Genomic DNA, 19196 nt, shown 5'->3' with positions numbered 1-19196 from the left:
CCTCACGGTGGCCTCCCCTCCTGGCAGCCCTCCTCCCAGGGACCCCGCGGTGGCCTCCCCTCCAAAATTCACCCTGATCAGCTTTTCGGGGTGTCCCACGCACAGCTCAGAGCTGGCACATGGGGACAGCCCAGCAAGGAGATTTTCTGACCCTGGGAGGGGAGAAAGCAGATGGGAAGGAGAAAAACATTCCCAGAGCATCACCTGAGGGGCAGCCCTGGAGAAAAGGAGCAGGAGCCCCCTCTGCCCCTGGCCAGCCCCCCGCAGCCCTCACCTCCGCAGCTCCTCGGGGGGCACGGCCCCCCGGCGCGAGTTCACCCACTGCTGCAGCTGCGTCATCGAGCTCTTGCGTTGGGCGATCTTCTCGGGGTTGGTGCGGGGGACAAAGCCCCGGCGGTGGGCCACGCTCTCCCCATCGGGCGGGGGGTATGCGGTGCTGCCGGGGCGGCTGGGTGACGAGTACGGCCAGCCGTTGGGCTGGGGCGGCCGCTCCCCGCTCCCTGGCACCTGGGGCGCCTCGGGGTAAGGACTGCCGGGCTCTGAGGGCATCTCCTGCCCGGCAATGCCGTTGGCTTTGGCCAAGGGCTCCTTCTTGCTCTCCATCCTCTCCGACTTCCTCTCAATCTTCTCCGAGCCACGGCCATCACCTTCCCCCCGGGTCTTGGCGTCGGGGTCGGCTTTGGGGTGCTCACGGTGGGTGGCATTGCGGTGGTGGTGGTGGTGTTTGCTGGGGGGGATGTTTTCAGAGTCTGGCTTCTCGTGCCTGGAGGGTGCCAAGACAGGAGAGAGGGTTACCTTCCCTTTGCAATGCCCCTGGGATGGCTGGTAAAATCCTGTCCCTCCCTCAGCCTTGGGGGGCCAATGCTCCCCCAGCTCCGTTCTCCAGAGGGATGCTCACGCTCCCAGGAGGTCCCTGGTCACCATGCATGGCCCCTCCACCCCATCTCCAAGAGACCAGGGAAGAGGGGTGGCACGGGGAGACGGTGGGCACTGACCTCTGGGTCGGGGGGATCTGCACCCGGGCGGCTTCGCCCATGGCTTGGATCCAGGACTCCTGCTCCTCCGTGTTCTCGGCGCTGAAGAAGTAGGTCCGTATGCCAGCATGCTCGGCCTGGGGAGACAGGGACTGCTTGTTACTCGCTGGCATCTCCTCCACCCAGCACACCGTCACCTGCAGGGAGGCAGAGAAGTGGGGAGAGAGACAGACAGGAGGGTGAGAGCTCCATTTCCACTCCAGCACGAGGTCCTGCCACCGCAGGAGAAGCCAGGCACGGTCCTTCCCCCCCCTGCCAGAGCCTTGCGGCCACGTGCATCCTCGGCGGCACCGAGTGGGAGGAAGGCTCTGCTGGCAGAGCCAACACCAGCCCTCGTCCCGTCTCAGGGAATCCCCCGGGGCCACGAGTCCCCTGCGGTGGCTCCCAGCGATGCTCGGGACCAGCCTCCTCAGGGCCCCACGCCGGAGGAGCTGCACCCCAGCATCGAGCGGGTCCCCGCGGGGTGCACGGGGCCAGCAAAGGGTCCACGTCCCAGCAAGAGTGGCAGCGCCAGACGGAGCATTATCATTCATGCAGGGTTAGGGGGAAGGTGGCTTCTGGGCCCAGACAACATTTTGGGGGAAAAAGGTTTGCTTTTGGTCCAAGGTGTTGGTGCCCACTCTCCACCCCGTGCTGGAAGGCAGGTCTGGCTATTCAGGGCGTTTTCGAAGCTTCCACCTTCCCCCTCTCTGGAAAGGGATGGGAGGCAGCGAGGAGGAAGAAAAGGGAGGAAGCAGGAGGTTTTTCCCCCTGAAAGATGGGAAATGGGGTTCTGATTAAAACCCTCCCTTGGGTTTCCATCTTCCCCTTCCCCAGCGCACGCAGCCATTGTGCCCAGCTGCGGGGTCACCTCCTGCAACCCCCATGCACTCCTGCCTCTAAAAGCTCCGCAGCCAGAGCAAAAGATTAAACCAAACCAATTCATCCCCTGGATTAGTGCGAGCGGGGTGAGCGGAGCATGCTGGCAAGCCTGCGGGTCCCTCACCCTTCTGCATGCATCAGAAACACAAGAAGGTACTACCTAGGTGGTGGCTGGGTGCTGGCGTGGTGGACGGGCGCGAAGAGAGACCTCCTGTCCGGGGATCCTCGCCCGCGGAGAGAGGAGGAAACACAGACAAGGGTCAAGCTGCAGCGTGGCAGGAGCACGGGCGCTGCAGCACAGACCTCTCCTGGCCGTCGGGACCCTCTCTACCCTTCTCTGAACAAAACCATCCCCCAAAACCCTCGCGTGCAGATGGAGAGGCAGGCACGCGCCTGCAGAGCTCAGTTCGTGGGCAGCAGCTTTGCAAGGCTCTTTCCCCACCAGTGTCAGAAGCCGAGAGACATTTCGACACCCCCAGGTCACTTCTCTGCTCTCACCTGCAGAAGCCGCAGGCAGAGAGACACCTTGCCGGCTGCCAGCGTCAGCACAGGTACACGGGAGAGCCCGTGCTGCCTCTTGCCAGCGCTTGCCCCTAAAGAGTGCTCAGCTGCAGCTTAAACGCAGGTTTAAAGGAGGCAGCTACAAAAATCCATCCCTTAGATTGGAAAAACTCCTCCACAGTGCCCTGCAGGGACCCCAGGCGCTGGCTCCTGCCATGCTCACGAGCTTGAAGGTGTACGCTGGGTTTTTGCACAAGTGTACATGAGTGCAAGCCAGCCTGTGCATCGGTCCGTCAACAAGCAAGTGCTAACACGACCCTCTAACCGTGGGCAGCACGAGGAGTTGTGCCGGTGAAGGTGCATGGTGACGCCGACAAGTGCCGTGCGGTGTCGGGGAAGCTCAGCCCCTGCTCTGAGCGAGGGGTAGCCAAGGTCTGCTGCCGGAGGCGGGTGCGGGAGAGCCCCGGCTGCAGCAGCCGCCCTCTGCCTCTCACTGCTCTCCTCTCCACCACCCACGGCAGCGCAGGCTGACGAGTAGGCTACCCCCTTGCAATTACATTTCCCTTTCCTTTGCACGCCAGTCAAAGCAGGCTAAAAAACAAAGAGGAGTTGGGGACACCTCTCTAGGTCTGGCTCCAGGAGCTCTGCCGAGAAGTGCCGCAGCAGCCGGCGGGGACAGGCTGGCCGGGAGCAGCGATGTGGAGGGGAAAGCGGGGCAGGGAGAGGGTCGAGAGCACCATCGGCGAGGGCAGCGCTGCTGCTCGCGCACCCAGCACCTCCCCGGGTTGGGGGGCAGCAGCGCACCCCAAGGGGCAGAGCCCAGGAGCAGCTCAGGCCTGGGATGGGTGACGACCTTGGAGATGCTGCTTTGCTCCATGCGTGCCTCAGTTTCCCAGGCAGAAGGCACATCCGCACAGCGCGCAGGGTATCCCCGGGGGTTTACTGCAGCCACCCCTCTCCCCAGCTTGCTCCACGCCCCGTCACCAAGAAAGCAAGAAGAGGGAGCAGCGGGGACCCTGCGAGCATCACCGCCACCCCAGCACTGTCCCAGTGCTCCGTCCCCTCCAAGCACTGACCTTGAACGTGTGCTTCCTGCTGATGTTGTCGGAGGGCTGCACGGCTGCCACGCGGAAGCTGAGGAGGGGGATGCTGCCCAGGATACTCTCCTCCTTCTCGTCTGGTGGGCAAATGCAGGGGTTACACGCATGGAGGGGCTGGGAGCCCCAGCTGCCTCTCAGCAAAGACCCACGAGCTGCTGCGGGGACACGGGCCCATCGCTCCTTCCCGTGGGTGGGCAGGCAGGCAGCCCACCTGTGGGAAACCGCTGCCTGCCTGTTGCTCCTCTGCAGCTCTGTGCAGCTCGGCTGGGCTCGCACAACAGCCTGCTCAATTATTCATGCCCGCCCTGGGCTGCGCTGCCAGGGCTAAGAGCCCATCGAGCTGCCAGGGAGGCCGGGGAAGGCGCCTGCATTAACCCCTCGGGTCCCTGGTGTGGCAAACGCCCGCACAAAGGGGTGCTGTGATGGCCACCGCTCCCTAGCGGGCTGTCACCTCCAGACCCCTTTGCCCACGCTGGCAAAACCTGCTCCGAGCCTGGTAACAGCCCGGGGTTTGCTTGCAGGTGCCCGGCTGGTGGCCACTGGGTCCTGCCGGGGGGGCAGGAGCCACAGCGGGCACCCGGGGCAGGTACTCACTGCCGTACCTTTGTAGTAGAAGAGGCAGCGATCCACCAGCACGAACCAGCGCTTGTTCCACTGCTTCACCCCCGAGCTGGCCTGCGAGAGAAGGGCAGTGAGAGCAGCACCCACCTGGGGAAGGGGTGCTGCCGCAGGTGGCAGGGAAGGGGATGGCACGGCCCCGGGGGGGCACCCGGCATGGCGGGGGCTCAGGTACCTGTTTGTAGAGCCAGCCGCTTTTGGTCACGGTGGCGTTGGGATTCCTCTTCATGGAATTGGAGCGCTTCCCGAAGGCGATGCCCTTGCGGGAGGAGCGCGAAGCCTGCAGAGGGGGAGAGGAGCCGCTCAGTCCCCGGGGGGGCCCCCGGCACCCCATCTCCGCTGCCGCCTGCCGTGCCGCATGGCTCCGGGCACCCACCCGGCCTCCGGGGCGCTCCGGAGGCACCTCCGACACCATGGCGTGGTTGGAGGGCTCACTGGTGATGGTCGCTGGTCGCTTGCCGCCCGCTTTGCTTGACATGTCCAAGGTCAGTCTGCGGCACAGGAGGAGAGCTGAGTCAGCAGAGCTGCGTTTTTCCACCCCGCAGAAGCTGGCCCCTGGCATCCTTGCCCCGGGCACCGACCCCCCACGCCCCAGCCCACCTTGGTGCCCCATCAAAACCCACTCCCAGGCCCTGAAACCAGGGGAGTCGGGAGCCAACCTACTTTTGCAAGTCAAGTCTTGAGTTGTCCTCGGGGATCTGTCCCGTCACTGGGTGCAGGAACGTGTTCCGCCTTTCATTGTGGCTGTGAGAGACAGCAGCGGGGTGGCGGTTAGTGTCTCCCATCCCCGTCCTCCCCTCAGAAACCCTTTGCCTTTACCACCACATTTGCTGCTCCAACACCAGCGTTTCACTGTCCCACACCTGCACCGGCGCTGGCTCCCTGCGCCCTGACCCAAGGATCACCTTCCCCTGCACCCCCGCTAACCCCACGCTTCAGATCTGCTCAGCACATTTCATCGGCGGTTCCCAGAAAGTGCTTGCCTCGCTGGGAGCTGAAATGAGGTCTCTGGTGGCCGAGCCCTCGTTACTTCTGCTGGACACATCCCAGACGTTACCATAAACCCCACTCCCACCCTCAGAAGAAGTCGCTGCAGAAGCAGCAGCAGCAATGGCCCACCCTGGGCTGTGCCTGCAGCAACGTCCCCAACGTCACGTCCTCCCCTTCGGCTTGCTGCTTTTAGAGCCGTTTGCCAAACACCTCGAGTCAGGCTAAGAGAAGGGTCACGCGGGGCTGTGCACCACACAGACCCCGACCATCGGCCCAGGACCCACCAGCACAAGCTGTTGCAGCTGGGTCAGGCCCAGCTCGGCCCCAACCCTGGTGCTGCTTCGGCGACACTGGGGTGCAGCCAAAGGCGGCCGCCACCGGAGGTGCAGGGCTCCCTGGCAGCGCCGGGAGGAACGAGGCAGGGCTGCCGCCGGGCTCGGCTGGCAGCGTTTGCCGTGTCCCTGCCCCACCCCGCAGAGCCGGTATTGCCAGGCACCCCGGCACCTCGCTGCTCCGGCTGGGGAACCCGCTCACACGCTGCTTCCCGGGGGCCTTCGCCGCTGGAGCTGTGTCAGGAGGAAAGGACAAGGGGCACCCACAGGTTCAGGGCTCCATCCTGGGAAGTTTGCATTGGACCCCGTCCCCGTGACACCCCTCCTTCCCAAAGCTGCCGGGCACCAGGACACGGGTGGCCCCAGCCACCCGCGAAGCCAACACGCCAACAGCCCGGAACGCTGCTGAACTTCTGCGTGTCAGCAAAACAGGGGAAGTTTGAGCAAGAAAATGCAGCTGCCAAGACCATCCCATCCACACACGCTTCACCCTGAACCTGGGCTCCAGCCAGGCTCTGAAGATATTAACTGCTTTCTGCCCAAAAAAAGCCTTGCTGAGAGCTGCTCCCCCTGCCACAGATCTGCTCTCCTCCGCCAGCCCTCCCCCTCGCGTGGGGTCACCTTAAAAACCTGCGCAATGTATATGCACCCCGCAATGAGGGGCAGCACTCGCTCCCCAAACCCCCCCCCAGTGTCAGGCTTTCCTGTGCCACGACCGACACGAGTTATCCGCAGAGACAGCCTGCCCAGCCCACGCTCCAACAGCAGCAAAGGGGGTTTCTGTCACCCGGGGCTGGAGCTGCTCCCGGACCGTTTGCCCCTGGCAGGTGACTTTGGAGGGGCATAACGTGGCGGTACCAGGGCAGGTCCCAGGCCCGCCGTGATGCTGACACATGGGGAGGGCGCAAATGCCGAGCGAGCAGCACCCCGACCGCCCCAGCCCTGAAAAGTGGGGGCTGCTGGGACCTGCCAGCGTGCCCTAACCCCAGCCGGGAACGTCCCCCCAGCCCTGCTCATGACCCCACACCGCAGCAGGTTTCTGTTCACGCAGGCTGGATTCTCCCCCCGCCCCGCCGCCAAGCCCAGGACATCCACCCTGCTTTGCAGCCTCCGCGGTTCCTCCTGGCACCCACCCCGCTGTCTCCCCCCCTCAAGTCTGCCCCCACCCCAGACGTGGCGAGACCCTGGGAACAGCTGGGGAACCTCCTTAAACCACCCCCCGGCAGCGGCTCCCTCGGCTGACCCCGCTCCAGAAACTCCCGAGTTCACATCGCCTCCCAAGCACTGCAATGCAGCAGCCACTGCCCGGGCTGAGGGTCCCCCACCACCGCCTGCCCGCGGCCCCCCTTGGCCCCCGACAGCCCACGCCAGGGTCCTACCTCACCCGCCGGTCTGCCCGAAACTTCAGCATGATGCCAGGGGCCCTCCCAGCTCAGCACCGGCTCCCGGCTCCCACCATGGCAGCGGTGGGCACAGCAAGCCCTGTGCCGCCTGCCGCCACGCTACAAGGCAATGGCACGTGCCATGGGGGCAGCAGCCCCGCACGGGCAGGGGGATGCCGGCGGCGGGCAAAGGCTCTTGCTGTCCTCTCCCAGGTGTCCCAGTCCCCCGAGCCCTGTGCCGGTGGCATTGGTGTTCCCGGTGGCAGTGGTGGCGGAGCTCTCGCGGGCGCTGGCGGCTCCGGTGCAGCCGGGGCTGGCGAGCCCCGGTGTGCGGCAGCCAGCCGGCAGGCGACGGGGACAAACAGCTCCCGCTCGCGTCCCCGCGCAGAGGAGAGGCGAAGGGCAGCGCTGCACACGCCGCCTCCCCCAGCCCAGGTGCAGTGCCGGGGAGCAGCTGGCGGCAGGCAAAGGGCGAGAGGGGCAAGACGGGGGGCTGCCGGGCCCCCCCACCCCGGCAGGGCAGCCGTGCGCGGGGGGCTGCTGCCCCGGAAGGAGGGGTGTCGCGGCGAGGGAGGCAGCTGCGCTGAGATGAGCTCTGTCGCTGCCCTGGATTCACTGGCTGCATCCCTTCCCCCTGCTTCTGTCCCCAAACCGTCCCCGCTCCCCCGCCCTGCACTGCCATCCCTTCCCCAGGTCACACCAGGAGGAAATCCTGGGGAGCAGGATGGCACCTAACAACCCAGCAGCTGCGGGGGGGGGGGGGGAACGGGACCCTGCAGGGCATCCAGCAATGGGGCTTCAGCACCCCCGAAAGTCCAGGGAGCCCTTTGCACCCCAGCAGGTTAAGAGGGAATCCTGGGAGCAGGATTCGGGGTGACCCACCCTCTGTCTGGGCACGGCACTTTGGAAAGCGAATGCAAATACATCGGGACTGTTATGATAATGGGAGGGAGGGAAGGCAGCGCTGACATTTCAAAGAAACCTCCAAAGAAGGAAGCGGAGCACAGAAAGCCAGCTGGCCTCCATCACGCCACGTCCCCACTCCACCAGCACCCCAGGACCACCTCAGGACACCAGCCGCCCGGCCAGCCCGCGGTGCTGCTCAGCCCGGCCTCTCCCGGCCATTGCATCATTCACCTGCTCCTCCCAAAAACCGGTGCCCTGAAGTTACAGCTATGCCAGTCGGTCAGCCTGGGGCAAGCTGGGTCAGCACCAGCGCCCGGCTCAGGGATGCTCCCGCTGCTCCTCGGCTGGCACAAGTGGTCCCTGCCAGGAGGGTGGTGGGGAGCAGCCAGGAACGGGAATCACGTCCTCAGCACGGGCAGAGGATGTGCCAACACAGTGGCATTACCGCTCCCAAACACCTAAATCCACCCCTTTAGGGCACCCTGGGCCGGAGCTGCTCGCTGGGCATGGAGGAACTGAGCGGTGCCGCCGCTGCTCTCCCTGCTGGCACGCTGCCGGCCACCAGCCACAGGGCGAGACAACGCGTGCACGGAGAAACCTGCCCACCACAGACCCCGCGGGCAGCACCAGCCTCATGCCTGCGTCCGCACCGCTGGCAAACCCACCGGCGCTGGCTGTCCCCGTGTCCCCACAGCAGCGACTCACCCGCTCCTCAATCACCGCCGCCCTCCGCAGCGAAGCAGCCGGGGGTCAAGGTCCCCCAACGGCCTGCGGGTGCATGCCAGCCCTCCGCCGTGCAACAAAGCCGATGCTCACCCAGTGGCGGGGCCGCCGTGGAGGAAAGGCGGCTCCTGGGTGTGCTGGACGCTACAGGTAGGAGCCACAGAGTCCGCCCACAGCGGCGCCGGAGGCACCGTCCCCCACAGTGTGGGGATTTCACCACACCCCCCCAGTTCAGTGGCACGGGGGGCTGCGCCAGGCTCGGGGGCCACCTTGGGAGCCTTTAACCCGGGTTCAACCCCTGCTTCGCCAGCCCAGAGCAGGCGCTGTTCTCCCTGCACCAGCTGGGCTATTTCACAGTCATTAGTATCTGGGGGTGGGCAGGGACACGGCATCCTCCGCAGCCGATCGAGCGGACATGCTTCAGGGCTCCGAACAGCAGCTGAGGGGTGGGGGGCTCCCTCAGACCTCCCAGGAGAGCTGCGGGGGAGAAGAGCTGGTGCTTTTCCTCAGGGTAAGCATCAAAGAAAAACCCTCTGAACCTCCTCTTGCTTTTTCATAGAGGTAAGGAGCAAGAGAAGGGAATAAATGCAATAACTGAAGAACAAAACTTTCACTCAATGCTGCTGTTCTTCCCCTTCCCCAAAGTTGAAGTTTGTTGAGAGCGGAAGGACAACTCTCCTGGCTCCCCCCTGCCCTTCCACTTCCCATGAAGGTCACAGCTTTCCAGCTCTTGCAAACTACAAACCATGGCTGGGGCATGTCCCCGAGCCAAGCCCGAGGACCCCCACAGTCACCGGCACAGTGCGTGGGTGCCACCCCCCACCCACATCGCCCTGCGGCGTGTGCAGGAGCGGCACCGGGAGCAACTCAGCCGTGCCAGAGCAGCAGCAGGCAGGCGGGTGGAGAGCTGCTTTATAGCCACTCTCAGCTGCAGCTGAGGGTGCGAGAGAGTTAACACCGCCCCAGTTGGGAAGGAGAAGGTGAAACGGTGACAGGAGGGAGCGATTTCCCAGCACCAGCCCACGCCGGGGCTCGGTGCATCCAGGGTGCTGGCAGCCAGCTCCGGGGGAGTGGGTGCGGGGAGCAGTAAGCCCCCAGCACAGCCTGCCGTGGGGCAAAGCACCGGCGGGTGATGCCAGCCATGCTCCCGCTGGGCAGGATTCCCAGCCGGCTGCGTCAGGACCCCTCCTCATGGGGAGAGCTCCTCGTCAGATGTGGGGCAGGTGGGATGCACTGGAGGGGTTGGAAAAAGCCCGCTGAGGGCTGGTGTGGGGTGCTGGGGGAGTCCTCTCCAGGAGCAGACAGCAAGCCCAGCTCGGCTGGCTGGATGCAGCCAAGCAGCCCCCAAACCCCCCCGGCGTTCGGCAGACGTCAGCTAATGGGAACCATTCCCATGCCGCGGCCCTCCCCGGGGCGTCAGGGCTCCTGGCTCTTACCTGGCGGCTGCGAGGGCGGTGAGCAGGCGGGAGGAGGGGAGGTGCAGGCTCACCGCCCAGGCGCCAGAGCCTGCCAAGCCCTAAATCCAGAACAGAGCAGCCGGGCAGGGGGCCTAGGGGAGCCCGACCACCCCCTCCCCACCGGCCCTGCCCGGGCTGTGCCAGCTGGGGCGCGATGCCGGAGCCGCGGGGCTCCCCTCCGAGCGCTCGCCGCAGGCTGACGTCGGCCCTCCAGCTCCCAGGCTGGCTGTGCGCCACGGGGATCCAACTGCCTTGTCCACACTCCAACCTGAATTTCAGCTCCGGCAGGCGCCTCGCCGGCCCCATCGCCCCCACCCCTCGGGGGGCTCAGCTGGGAGGGAGGGGTCACCGTCGCGGCTGCTGGGCTCTGCCACCCTGGGACCGCGGCAGGCAGCAGCAGGAGGAGGAAGAGGCAGGCGGCCAAGGCTGCCTGCAACCCTGCTCTGAAGCGATAATGAAAACCCTTCGTCTGGAGGTTTTACCCGTGTTCTCGGGGCGAGCATCCAGGCAGCTCCCAAGCAAGGGGCTTGCGTGGCCATCGGCCAAACACACCCTGTGCGTTGGCCTCCTTCCTCTGTTTTTCTAGCCCTTTCTTCACCTCTCCCCCTCCTTCTGAGCCACAGCCCTCTCCTCCGACCGGAGCCCTTGAAAACCCTTTTCTCCCAGTTAACTGCAGCGCTCAGCACCCATGGGAAGGGACGCGGGGTCACCCCATCACCCACAGCCCCTGCAAGGGGGCTGGCAGAGAAAATCCACCCTCAGATGAGCAAGTGCAAACTGCTGAGTCCCATCTTGCAAGGGGAGCCCAGGGCAGGAGCAAATGCATTATAATGCACTAATAAACCGGACCCTCCACACCCCTGGGGCCGTCCCGCTCGGTGCAGGGGGTGCACAGGGCTCGGCTCTGCCTCACGGGGCCGGTGCAGTACGTGCTTGAGATGCAATAGGGGAGGGGAAAAAAAATTAAATTAAAATCTGCAGGCGCCGCGCAAGCGGGTCTGGCGGAGTCCCTGCAGCCAGGGGACGAGTGCCAGCAGCTCGGCTGCTCCAGCGTCTCTGCACGGGGCCGTCCCCAGCTCTGTCAGCCTGGAGAGAGGCTGAGCGAGGCCCTGGGCTGCTCCGTCGCTGCAGCTACTTCAACCTCCGTTGGATGACTCAAGCAGGAAAAAATAAAAGCTAGCCCTGCGCACTCCCCACGCCCTAGGGCCAGCAGGGCTGAGCCAGCTGCGGGACGTCCTGTGCCAGCCCCGGCCCTGGCCAAAAGCCTGGACCACAACCCGGTGGGAAACACTGCTCGGCGTTTCCGAATTGCCCTGGCCTTATGAGAGTTACATGCCAGGCCTGGGAGAGGGCAGTGAAAGGAGAAAAGGTTGCAGGGGAAGAGGAGACGGAGGCAAAGGCAGGATGGAGAGCTGTAAGAAACTCCCCCGTGCCTGGCCAGGCACCGCTACGGGCTCATCAGAGCTGACTGGCAGCCCTGGAAATCCCAGCGCCTGCCAGATCTGCAGCGAGATCAGCCTTTGGGAAGAAAGCAGCTTGTGGGCAATCGAAAACCAGACCTCAGTGCGGAGCCGCACGCTGAGGTTTCCCTCCAGCCCATCCCTGCGATGCTGCCGGCTGGCCGGCTCCCGGCACGGCAGGGACCGGCAGCCGGTTCTCCTCCATAACCTCATCCCTGTCCTAATCCCGGCCCCGCCATGCAGCTGAGCAAGCGTTTCCGGCACCGCGTCCATCAGGGCCGGGGGCCAGGAGGCAGCACAGCCCTCCGTGCTAACAAAACCAGGCTCCCGCGCACGCACAGCCTCCTCCTGCGCCTAGCTCGGTGCCAGCACGGGGGCACAGCCGAGCAGCGCCCGCGCCCCTAACCACGGTGCCCGCAGGCACGGTCCCGCTGTGCTCCCCCTCCAGTGCAGCTGCTTCTGGGGTTCATTTTGCCTCTTGCCCTTGTCTGTACTGGGTGCTGCTACAATGCAGCCCCAGGAGGGAGGGTACCGGTCCGAGCGCCCATCCACTTTGCCACTTCACCCCAGTGACAAACTGCACGTCAGCTGCCACCGCGGTGCCCAGGCAGGGAGCACCGCGGCTCACCGCCCACTACCGATGCCGGCGAGAGACTCCCCAGAGCAAGCAGCCTCCTCCCAGAGAGCTTTGTGCCGTGCACCTCAGGAGGGTTTTGGCGTGAGACTCCCCGGAGCAAGCAGCCTCCTCCCGGAGAGCTTTGTGCCGTGCACCTCGGGAGGGTTTTGGTGTGAGAGGATGCAGCCAGCGAGCACTGCGGCCAGGCCAGGCTTTACCACCCGCTTCTGCAAGCACACGCTCGCCATCAACCCTGCGAGTCCCCGTGGGAGCCTTGCCGGGAGGGAAGGCAGAAAAGCCTGAGCTGGATCCATCTGGGAAGCAGCAGGGCTGCTGTGCCAGGCTTGACGAGCCAGGGCAAAGTCATCGGCAAGGGCAGACAGCGGCTCCCGTGCACCCACAACCCGCATGCAACGTCACTGCCACCACACAGCCGGGCTGGCACAGGAGTGGCAGTGGCCCCGAGCAGGGACATCCCGGCTGGCCAGAGTCCACAGGGATGGAGAGCGGGAGAAGCCCCCGCTGTCCTCGGCACCGCAGAGTGGGACGGCTGGGAGCAGGGGGAAGTCAGGGGATTTCCAGAGAACAAAGCGGCTGCTGGCAGCCAGTGTCGCTGGCGATGGGGAGGGCGAGTCCCCCGCTCCCGCTCCAGCTGGGGTTGGGGAAAAGCACAAAAAGCACCGGGAGTTTGTGTTTTATCTCCCTGGCAACCCCAGCTCCATCACAGGCATGGCCCACAAGGGCGGCCCGGCCAAAACATGCTGCTGCAGGAGACAGAGAATTCGGGGCAGGCGCAGCAGCATCCCGTATGCATGGGGTGATATTTGGGGAGTGTCACAGCGGTGTGATGGGGTAGCCCAGGACCCATGGCAGAGCAGGTCACGGTCCATGCCCTGGCAGTGCTGAGTGCATGTCCCTGCTTTAATCACGTCCTTCCATCGCCCCTTCTTGGGGACAAACCCCAAACCCTGTGTGCATGGGATCGCCAGGCTCCCTGAGCCACCGTGCCCACGCAGGACAGGGCAGCCCCATGGCAGCTGGCAGCTCTCCTGCGGCATCACCAGCCAAGCATCCTTCCCCAGCCACGGGGTGACCTGGGAGCCGGGAGCGGACCCCTCAGGGGACCAGCGGGGATGAAATCAGTCGTGGACAGAGGCAAATGCACACTGCAGGGCTTGGAGGCGAGGGGCGGGCGGGGGGAGGCTGCCGGCACACCGAGCCAGACCGCAGCAGACACTGAGAGGCACGGGGCACCAGCACGGGTGAGCGGACACGAGACATCAAGAGCATTTATCGGATCAGGATGCAATCCTTCAGCCTCTCCCCCCACACTCCACAGCCTCCTACAAATCTGGAACCGCTGTGGGGCTGCAGATCTTCCCCCTCCCTCGGCCCAGGGCTGGGGCCACAGGGGGATGGGGCGGCAGGGCCACGGCTTGTGGCCAGGCTCGGCACTGTGGCCGAAAACCAGATGGGGGGTACGGAGGTGCCCGGGCAGCTGCGACGCCTCCGCTAAAGGTGATCCACTAATGCAGCCTCCAAGCTGCAAGCCGGACCCAGACCTGGAGGGTTTAAACCTCTCGCTAAGCTCTTTAAGAAACCACTTCCAGTGGGCAGAAATACCTGTCCTAAGCAATTGCCGGTACGAGGTATCAAAACAAACCCAGCCACAACCCCTCTCCAGCCAGGTCAGGTCAGGAGCGGGGATTACGGCAGCGGCGCTGGGGAAACCCTGCTGGGACAAATCCTCAGCACCTGCTTAACCCATCGCACACGATAATCACACCAGCATCCCGATGGCAACGGACGCCGCCGTGCCTTCCCTGCCAGATTTCCAGCTGCGCCCGTCACCGCACCGGCCGCCCTCGGGTCCCTGGCTGCTCTCGGCCATAGCCGGCCACCGGCTGTAGACAATGGCCCACGTGTGCCATGGCCGGGCTCCGTGCCGACGCTGCGCGCACGCACACACGCACACACTCACCGGTGCCACCGCGCGTCCCCTCTGTCCACGTCGCTTGCCAAGCAGGTGGCTCTCCTGCAGCCAGGGTAGATGATTTCCTTCCAAGCCCACTGAGACCGTCATTGGTATCAATCATTAACAGTCACCACAGCTGCCGGCAGTCTTAACCCCCTCGGCACCACACTGCTGCGGGACGAGCACGGGAAAGCATCCTCGGCTTGCGCTGTCTTGAAAGCCCCTTTAACAGCACCGCAGCATGGCAGGCCACTGCAGCCCAACCCGCTGGGGTTGCAAAGGGGTTTCCAAGGGGCTCCGCACCCACCGGGGACCTGCAGCCATCCCCACAGTGTCATGTCTCTATGCACCCCAAACCGCTCCCTCGGCAGCGTGGGCCCCGGGAGCAGCCCTGCATGTTCCCATGCAGCCCCAAGGGCCGCATCCTGCCTCTGCATCCAGCCGAGCCATAAACAGCTCAGCCACGGGGAAGCCCCAACCTCCCCCATCCTTGGGGGCAGCCGGCAGTGGCCATCCCCGGGGGGCCGAGCCCCACAGCCCTCTGTCCCCCGAGGAGCAGGGCAGCGTGGCAGGGCAGGGGGCTGCTCCCCCCCGGCTGCCTGCAGAGGCAGGAGGCACGTCCATCCCCTCCTTGCTGTGGGAGCTGGGGCAGGACAGGATCTCTCAGCTCAGGGGTCGCAGAGCTCTCCCTCCGCGCAGCTTTTCCAAGGAACATCAATGGCTGTAACTTTATCCAAGCGTGTTTACAATCCAGCCGTGGCTCTTGGCTCCCTTAGCTGCACTGGGGGCCAGCTCGGCTCCTGAGGCTGCCGCTCAGCCGGCACGCGGTGCTGCCAGCGCCCTGATGCCAGGGTCTCCTGCACGCCGCGTTACCCACGGGGCTGTCTGGATCACCGCCATGTGCATCCCCATGGAGAGGGGACACAGGCACCCGGAGCTGGAGGAGGAGTGCAGGGGCTGTTCCTATGTCTGAGGTCTGGGAAGCGGACGGACAGATGTCCCCATCCCCCCCCGCCACTGGCTGCAGCGCCGGTACGTTACCCAACCTGCGAAGGGGTTGAATGATTAACCTCCAGCCACGCCGTCGCCAGGAGCGCCCCGCTCTGCCCACGGCCACAGCCCCAGGGCACGATGGCACCTGGGGAGCAAACCCCTATCCCCCCCTGGCCCCAAGCCCAGCCGTTGTCACCGGCCCCCGCTGCCCCAGGAGCATCCCGTGCCAGGCCCCGGATCAGGGACGCGTCCGGCTTGGCCAGCCCGGGGCAGCTGCGGCATCCCCCTGCAAATGCAGAGGGGCACAGAAGGGGCCCGGCTCCTGTCCGCGACCCCGCTCCCGTGGGTCTGGAGGTACTCACAGCCCGTGACGCCCCACCGACACCACAGCCCAGCTCCAGCTTTCCGACACCGACATGCAGCGAATTTTGCCTTCTCCAGCCCTGGCTGCGGCCCTGGGGGCGTCCAGGCTGCGAGTGCTCATAAATAGCCTTGAACAAACATCTGCACGGCACCACCCCGCGCAGGCTGGAAAGCAGAGGGCTGCTGTGGGGATGGTTTTAATCATGATATAAGACCATCAAATGGCTAAAAAAACCACAGACGGGAGTGAGCTGTAAATAAGCACAGACACAGCGGCTGATAAGACCCGCCGGCAGTGGGGCTCGGCTCCCCACGCCCGCACAGCTTTTGAATTTCCCATTCCCCACACCCACGCAGGACACAAAGCCACAAGCTCCTTGCAAACACCCCGAGTTGGGAGCACTTGGAGGGCGCAGGGCCCAGAGCAGGGTGCAGCGATGCTCTGGTGCAGGGTGCCTCTGCTCCCAGCAGTGGGTCTTGGGGCTCTGCAGAGCCAGGTGCTGCTACTCCCACTTGCCTCCGAGCCCACCGGGACAGGGAGTGGGGGTGAGCCCCAGCCTGGGCTCGATCAGCCACAGCAGGTTGTACCGCTCCCTGTAGAGGCTCTTGATTGTTTTTGTCTAAATTACCAATTTTCCGCTGTCGGATCTCCCACGGGCTGCTCTCACTCCAGTGCTTTAGCAAACGGGTGCGCTCATACGGACGAAAAATAAAGTCATAAATGCAGCGCCCCCGGGGTGCAAGGGGCACAACACAGCGCGTTGCTCTGCTAACACTACTGTTGCCAGCCTGCACGGCACCTCTGCCACCGCAGGACCCTAGCAGAGCGCTGCCGGCACACTTCCCGTGGGCGTTTGGGTTCGGGGAGGCTCTGGGTTAGGGGGTTGCGGCAGCTCTGGCTCTGCCCCAGCTCACGAGCTTCGCCGCGCCGCTGCCAGCCCTCCAAGTGATTCATCAGCTGCTCTGTGCCCCGACCTCCCGCAGTCAAGTCCCGACGCATTCGGCACATTCCTGGCATAGCCGGCTGTGCCGTGCCGTGCCGGCGTGGAGCCCCACACCTGCCAGAGCGGTGAGGCTGGGTGGAGGCCAGCGGCACGCTCAGGTCTCTGCGAAGAGTTTCATGCATCTCCGGGCTTCGTCATGGTCTGCTGGCCAAGATGGCCCAGCGTGGCCACGTGGCCACGTGGGGATTTACCCCTGGGCAGGAGCAGCTCAGCTCTGCCTCCCATGCCGCAGCGAAGCTGGCTCAGCCAGGGCTGTCATCGCGGGCAGCCTGTCATCCTCCCCAGCAGCGCGACTGCTGTCCCGGTTGCCTTCCTCGTGCAATGCCACGGTTCCCTTACGTCGGCATGGGTGTGATGGTGGTATATGGGGAAAGTCTCCATTTTTAGATCTGATCCTGTACCTTCACAGGCCTCGGAACAGCTTGTAACCGACCTGTGAGGCAACAGTGCACGCGTCGCGGTTGTGCAAGTGCATTGCACCAAATAGCTCCCAAGGACGGGATGAGCACCGGCTCCGGGCAACTCGGGGCTGGCCAAGGCTCTCTGATCCCGCAGCTGTCTGCAGCGTGTAGAGCAGCCCCGTAGAGCAGCCTGTGATCACAGTGTGGGTGCCAGCGGGTGCAACGTGCGGAGCAGCCAAAAGCGCTCCCGAGTGCCCGGGAAAAGCGATCACGGCAGGGATCAACCATGGGCAGGAGCTGAGCCTGGCACCCACGGATGCCTCCGATTCCTCCTGGCCCCAGCACCGACAGCCCCCCCGCCCCAGAGCCACCTGGGCGCACGCCCATACCGCCAGCCTCCGTGTACAAACAGAGCGGGAACCAAAGGTCCCCCAAACCGGGAGGTTTGTTCTTAAGCAAACAGACCAAACCAAACACGCACAGGCCCCCCTCCAGACCCCGGGCACAGGCTTGTGATCCGCTGCCTTTCTCAAGCTTGCCTCTGCCTCTGGCAGCGGTGCCATCCCAGCGTGGGGTGTCCCCGGGGCGGGGAACCACAGCCGACCGCCCGAGCCCCGTGCCGAGCTGACACAGCCAGAACGGGTCTCCGGAGGCGGAGAGAAATCAGCGTGTCAGGGCTCTCTGCACCAAATCCCAGTGGTCCCGTAAATCGCAGCTGACCAAGGCACCGGGCCCCGCTGCCAAGCTCGGCGCGGCTCTGCATCAGGACATGGGCGCTGGGGAGCCAGGCGCTCCCCGTGGCCCTGGGGGATCTGCCAGCTCCCGTCTCCAGCACAGCCGTCCTGGGGCACAGCCTCCGGTGGGCAGGTCAGTCTGGACGCTGTCCGGTTCCTATTAATACCCGCCAAGGGCTCGGCTATCTGCAGGTGCTTGCCATATTGAGCCATTAGCCTCCTCCACCAGCCATTAAAACCTCAGCCCGGCCAATAGCACCAGTGCCAGGACGGGCGCAGCAATTCCCTCGCTGCCCTCGGATGGGATGGCCCCGATTTTATTGCTGTCTCCAGCCCACCACACCCTGGTGTGGCAGGGCCGTGGCCGGGGCAGACAGGCACAGCTTCCCAGTGAATCACCGGTCGTTCCCAGCTTCCCAACCACGTCCTAATTAGTGCACGAAGCCAACAGCAGCCCCGGGGGGCAGCTGCAGGGGAAAAGCAAGGAATTTGCTGGGGGGAAAAGCAGAGGGAGCTGCAAACCTTCCGCACCCCTCCAGATCGGACCCTCAGAGTCTCCCAGGGTGATGCAAAACCAGCACAGGGACAGGGCATGCCTCTGCGCCACCAAACAGCCCTTGTCTTGTTCCTCGTCCCCCTCCCCGCAGCCACCTCCGCAATGGTGCAAACGCTGTGGGCGAGTTTAGTAGCACGGCATCGGTTCTGCAGAACGAGATCTTCCCCTGAATGAAGTTTAGTCACCGTGGGATGTTTCCAATTGGAAATCAGGACAGTTCCAGGCTGAACGCACGCCAGCTTTCCACTTCCCAGAAATCCCATTTGCAAGCGAGCCTGTTGCCGGTTCCCCCTTCTCCCCCAGCATCACGTAAATAAACACCGCCCCAGCCCTCCCTCCGCCCCGGCGGGGAGATGCAGCCTTTGAGCTTCAGCTACAGCACAGCCCAGCCCGGCCACGCAGCCTCCGGCCCCAGCCCCGCGGCCGCTGCCATGCCTGGGGAGGGAAGCCGGTGGGACGGGAGTCGCTGAGCCGGGCTGGCGCTGGAGCTGGGCCAGTCCCAGCCCGGTGAGGCCCCTGGGCGATGACTTTGCCGGCGGCAGCGCAGCCCGGATGAACCCTTCGTCGACGCACCTGCCCGCAGCGTCCTGCCGAGGATGCTCGCAGGCAGCCGGGGCCAGGGAGCCGCATCAGGGTTAGTTGAGGGGAGCAAGCGTGGTGGCTGCCCTCTACAAGGAACTGGTTTGCTCGGTGCTGGGAAGAGCTGGAGGCTTGTGCCAAGTTTCCAGAGGGCAGAGATGGGCTGGATACCCATGGGAAGAGCAGTCAGGCGCCGGAGAGATGGGAGATCCCTTTGCCAGGTGCCTGCGGCACGGTGGCTCCTGCTTTCCTGTGGGTTTGAGTCAGGGGAGAATTCTCCACGTGCATGGAGACCAGTGTCCCCAGCCCAGTCTGGCCCAGAAGTCATTGGGAATCAAAGGAATGGACAAAGGAGCATGATCACAAACCTCAACTCCTTAGGAAACCAGTAAGTGGAAAAAAGCCAGCCACGCACTTGACTTGCCCCGATGTGTTCTCCCTCCCCATACATCTCCCTGCCCCAGCAGGACAGAGCAGGCACCACGCAGGGACCACAGAGGTGACATGCCAGCTCTATGCTACGCTGGGCATCGCCAGAAGCTCCTACAGGTCCTTCCTTGTCACAAAATTAATTAGTGGCCCAGAGGCACTGGGATGGAGCGAAGGACATG

The 19196-nt window shown here is 64.6% G+C and overlaps 1 protein-coding gene across 13 annotated transcripts in view; it reads right to left on the bottom strand.

The window, feature by feature from the left end:
• Window positions 1–19196, bottom strand: part of PLEKHA6 (pleckstrin homology domain containing A6) — a 48406-nt gene that overhangs the window by 16214 nt on the left and 12996 nt on the right. For 4 of the 13 annotated variants that reach the window (XM_076357914.1, XM_076357916.1, XM_076357915.1 and 1 more), the window contains exons 1-7: window positions 4778–4840; window positions 4491–4605; window positions 4290–4394; window positions 4099–4171; window positions 3473–3573; window positions 996–1171; window positions 275–763 (exon numbers count right to left, since the gene is read on the bottom strand). In XM_076357914.1, coding sequence (XP_076214029.1) covers window positions 275–763; window positions 996–1171; window positions 3473–3573; window positions 4099–4171; window positions 4290–4394; window positions 4491–4592 — 1046 coding nt within the window. In that variant the 5' untranslated portion in view covers window positions 4593–4605; window positions 4778–4840. Of the gene's footprint in view, window positions 1–274; window positions 764–995; window positions 1172–3472; window positions 3574–4098; window positions 4172–4289; window positions 4606–4777; window positions 4859–13961; window positions 14012–15310; window positions 15353–19196 lie in introns of those variants that run through there. The other 9 variants (XM_076357918.1, XM_076357922.1, XM_076357917.1 and 6 more) reach the window with 5 other exon arrangements.

This window comes from Aptenodytes patagonicus, chromosome 22, assembly GCF_965638725.1.
Source record: "Aptenodytes patagonicus chromosome 22, bAptPat1.pri.cur, whole genome shotgun sequence".
NCBI classification, from domain to species: domain Eukaryota; kingdom Metazoa; phylum Chordata; class Aves; order Sphenisciformes; family Spheniscidae; genus Aptenodytes; species Aptenodytes patagonicus.
The sequence above is the reverse complement of the archived record's forward strand: the minus strand, read 5'-3'. Positions and strand labels throughout refer to the sequence as shown.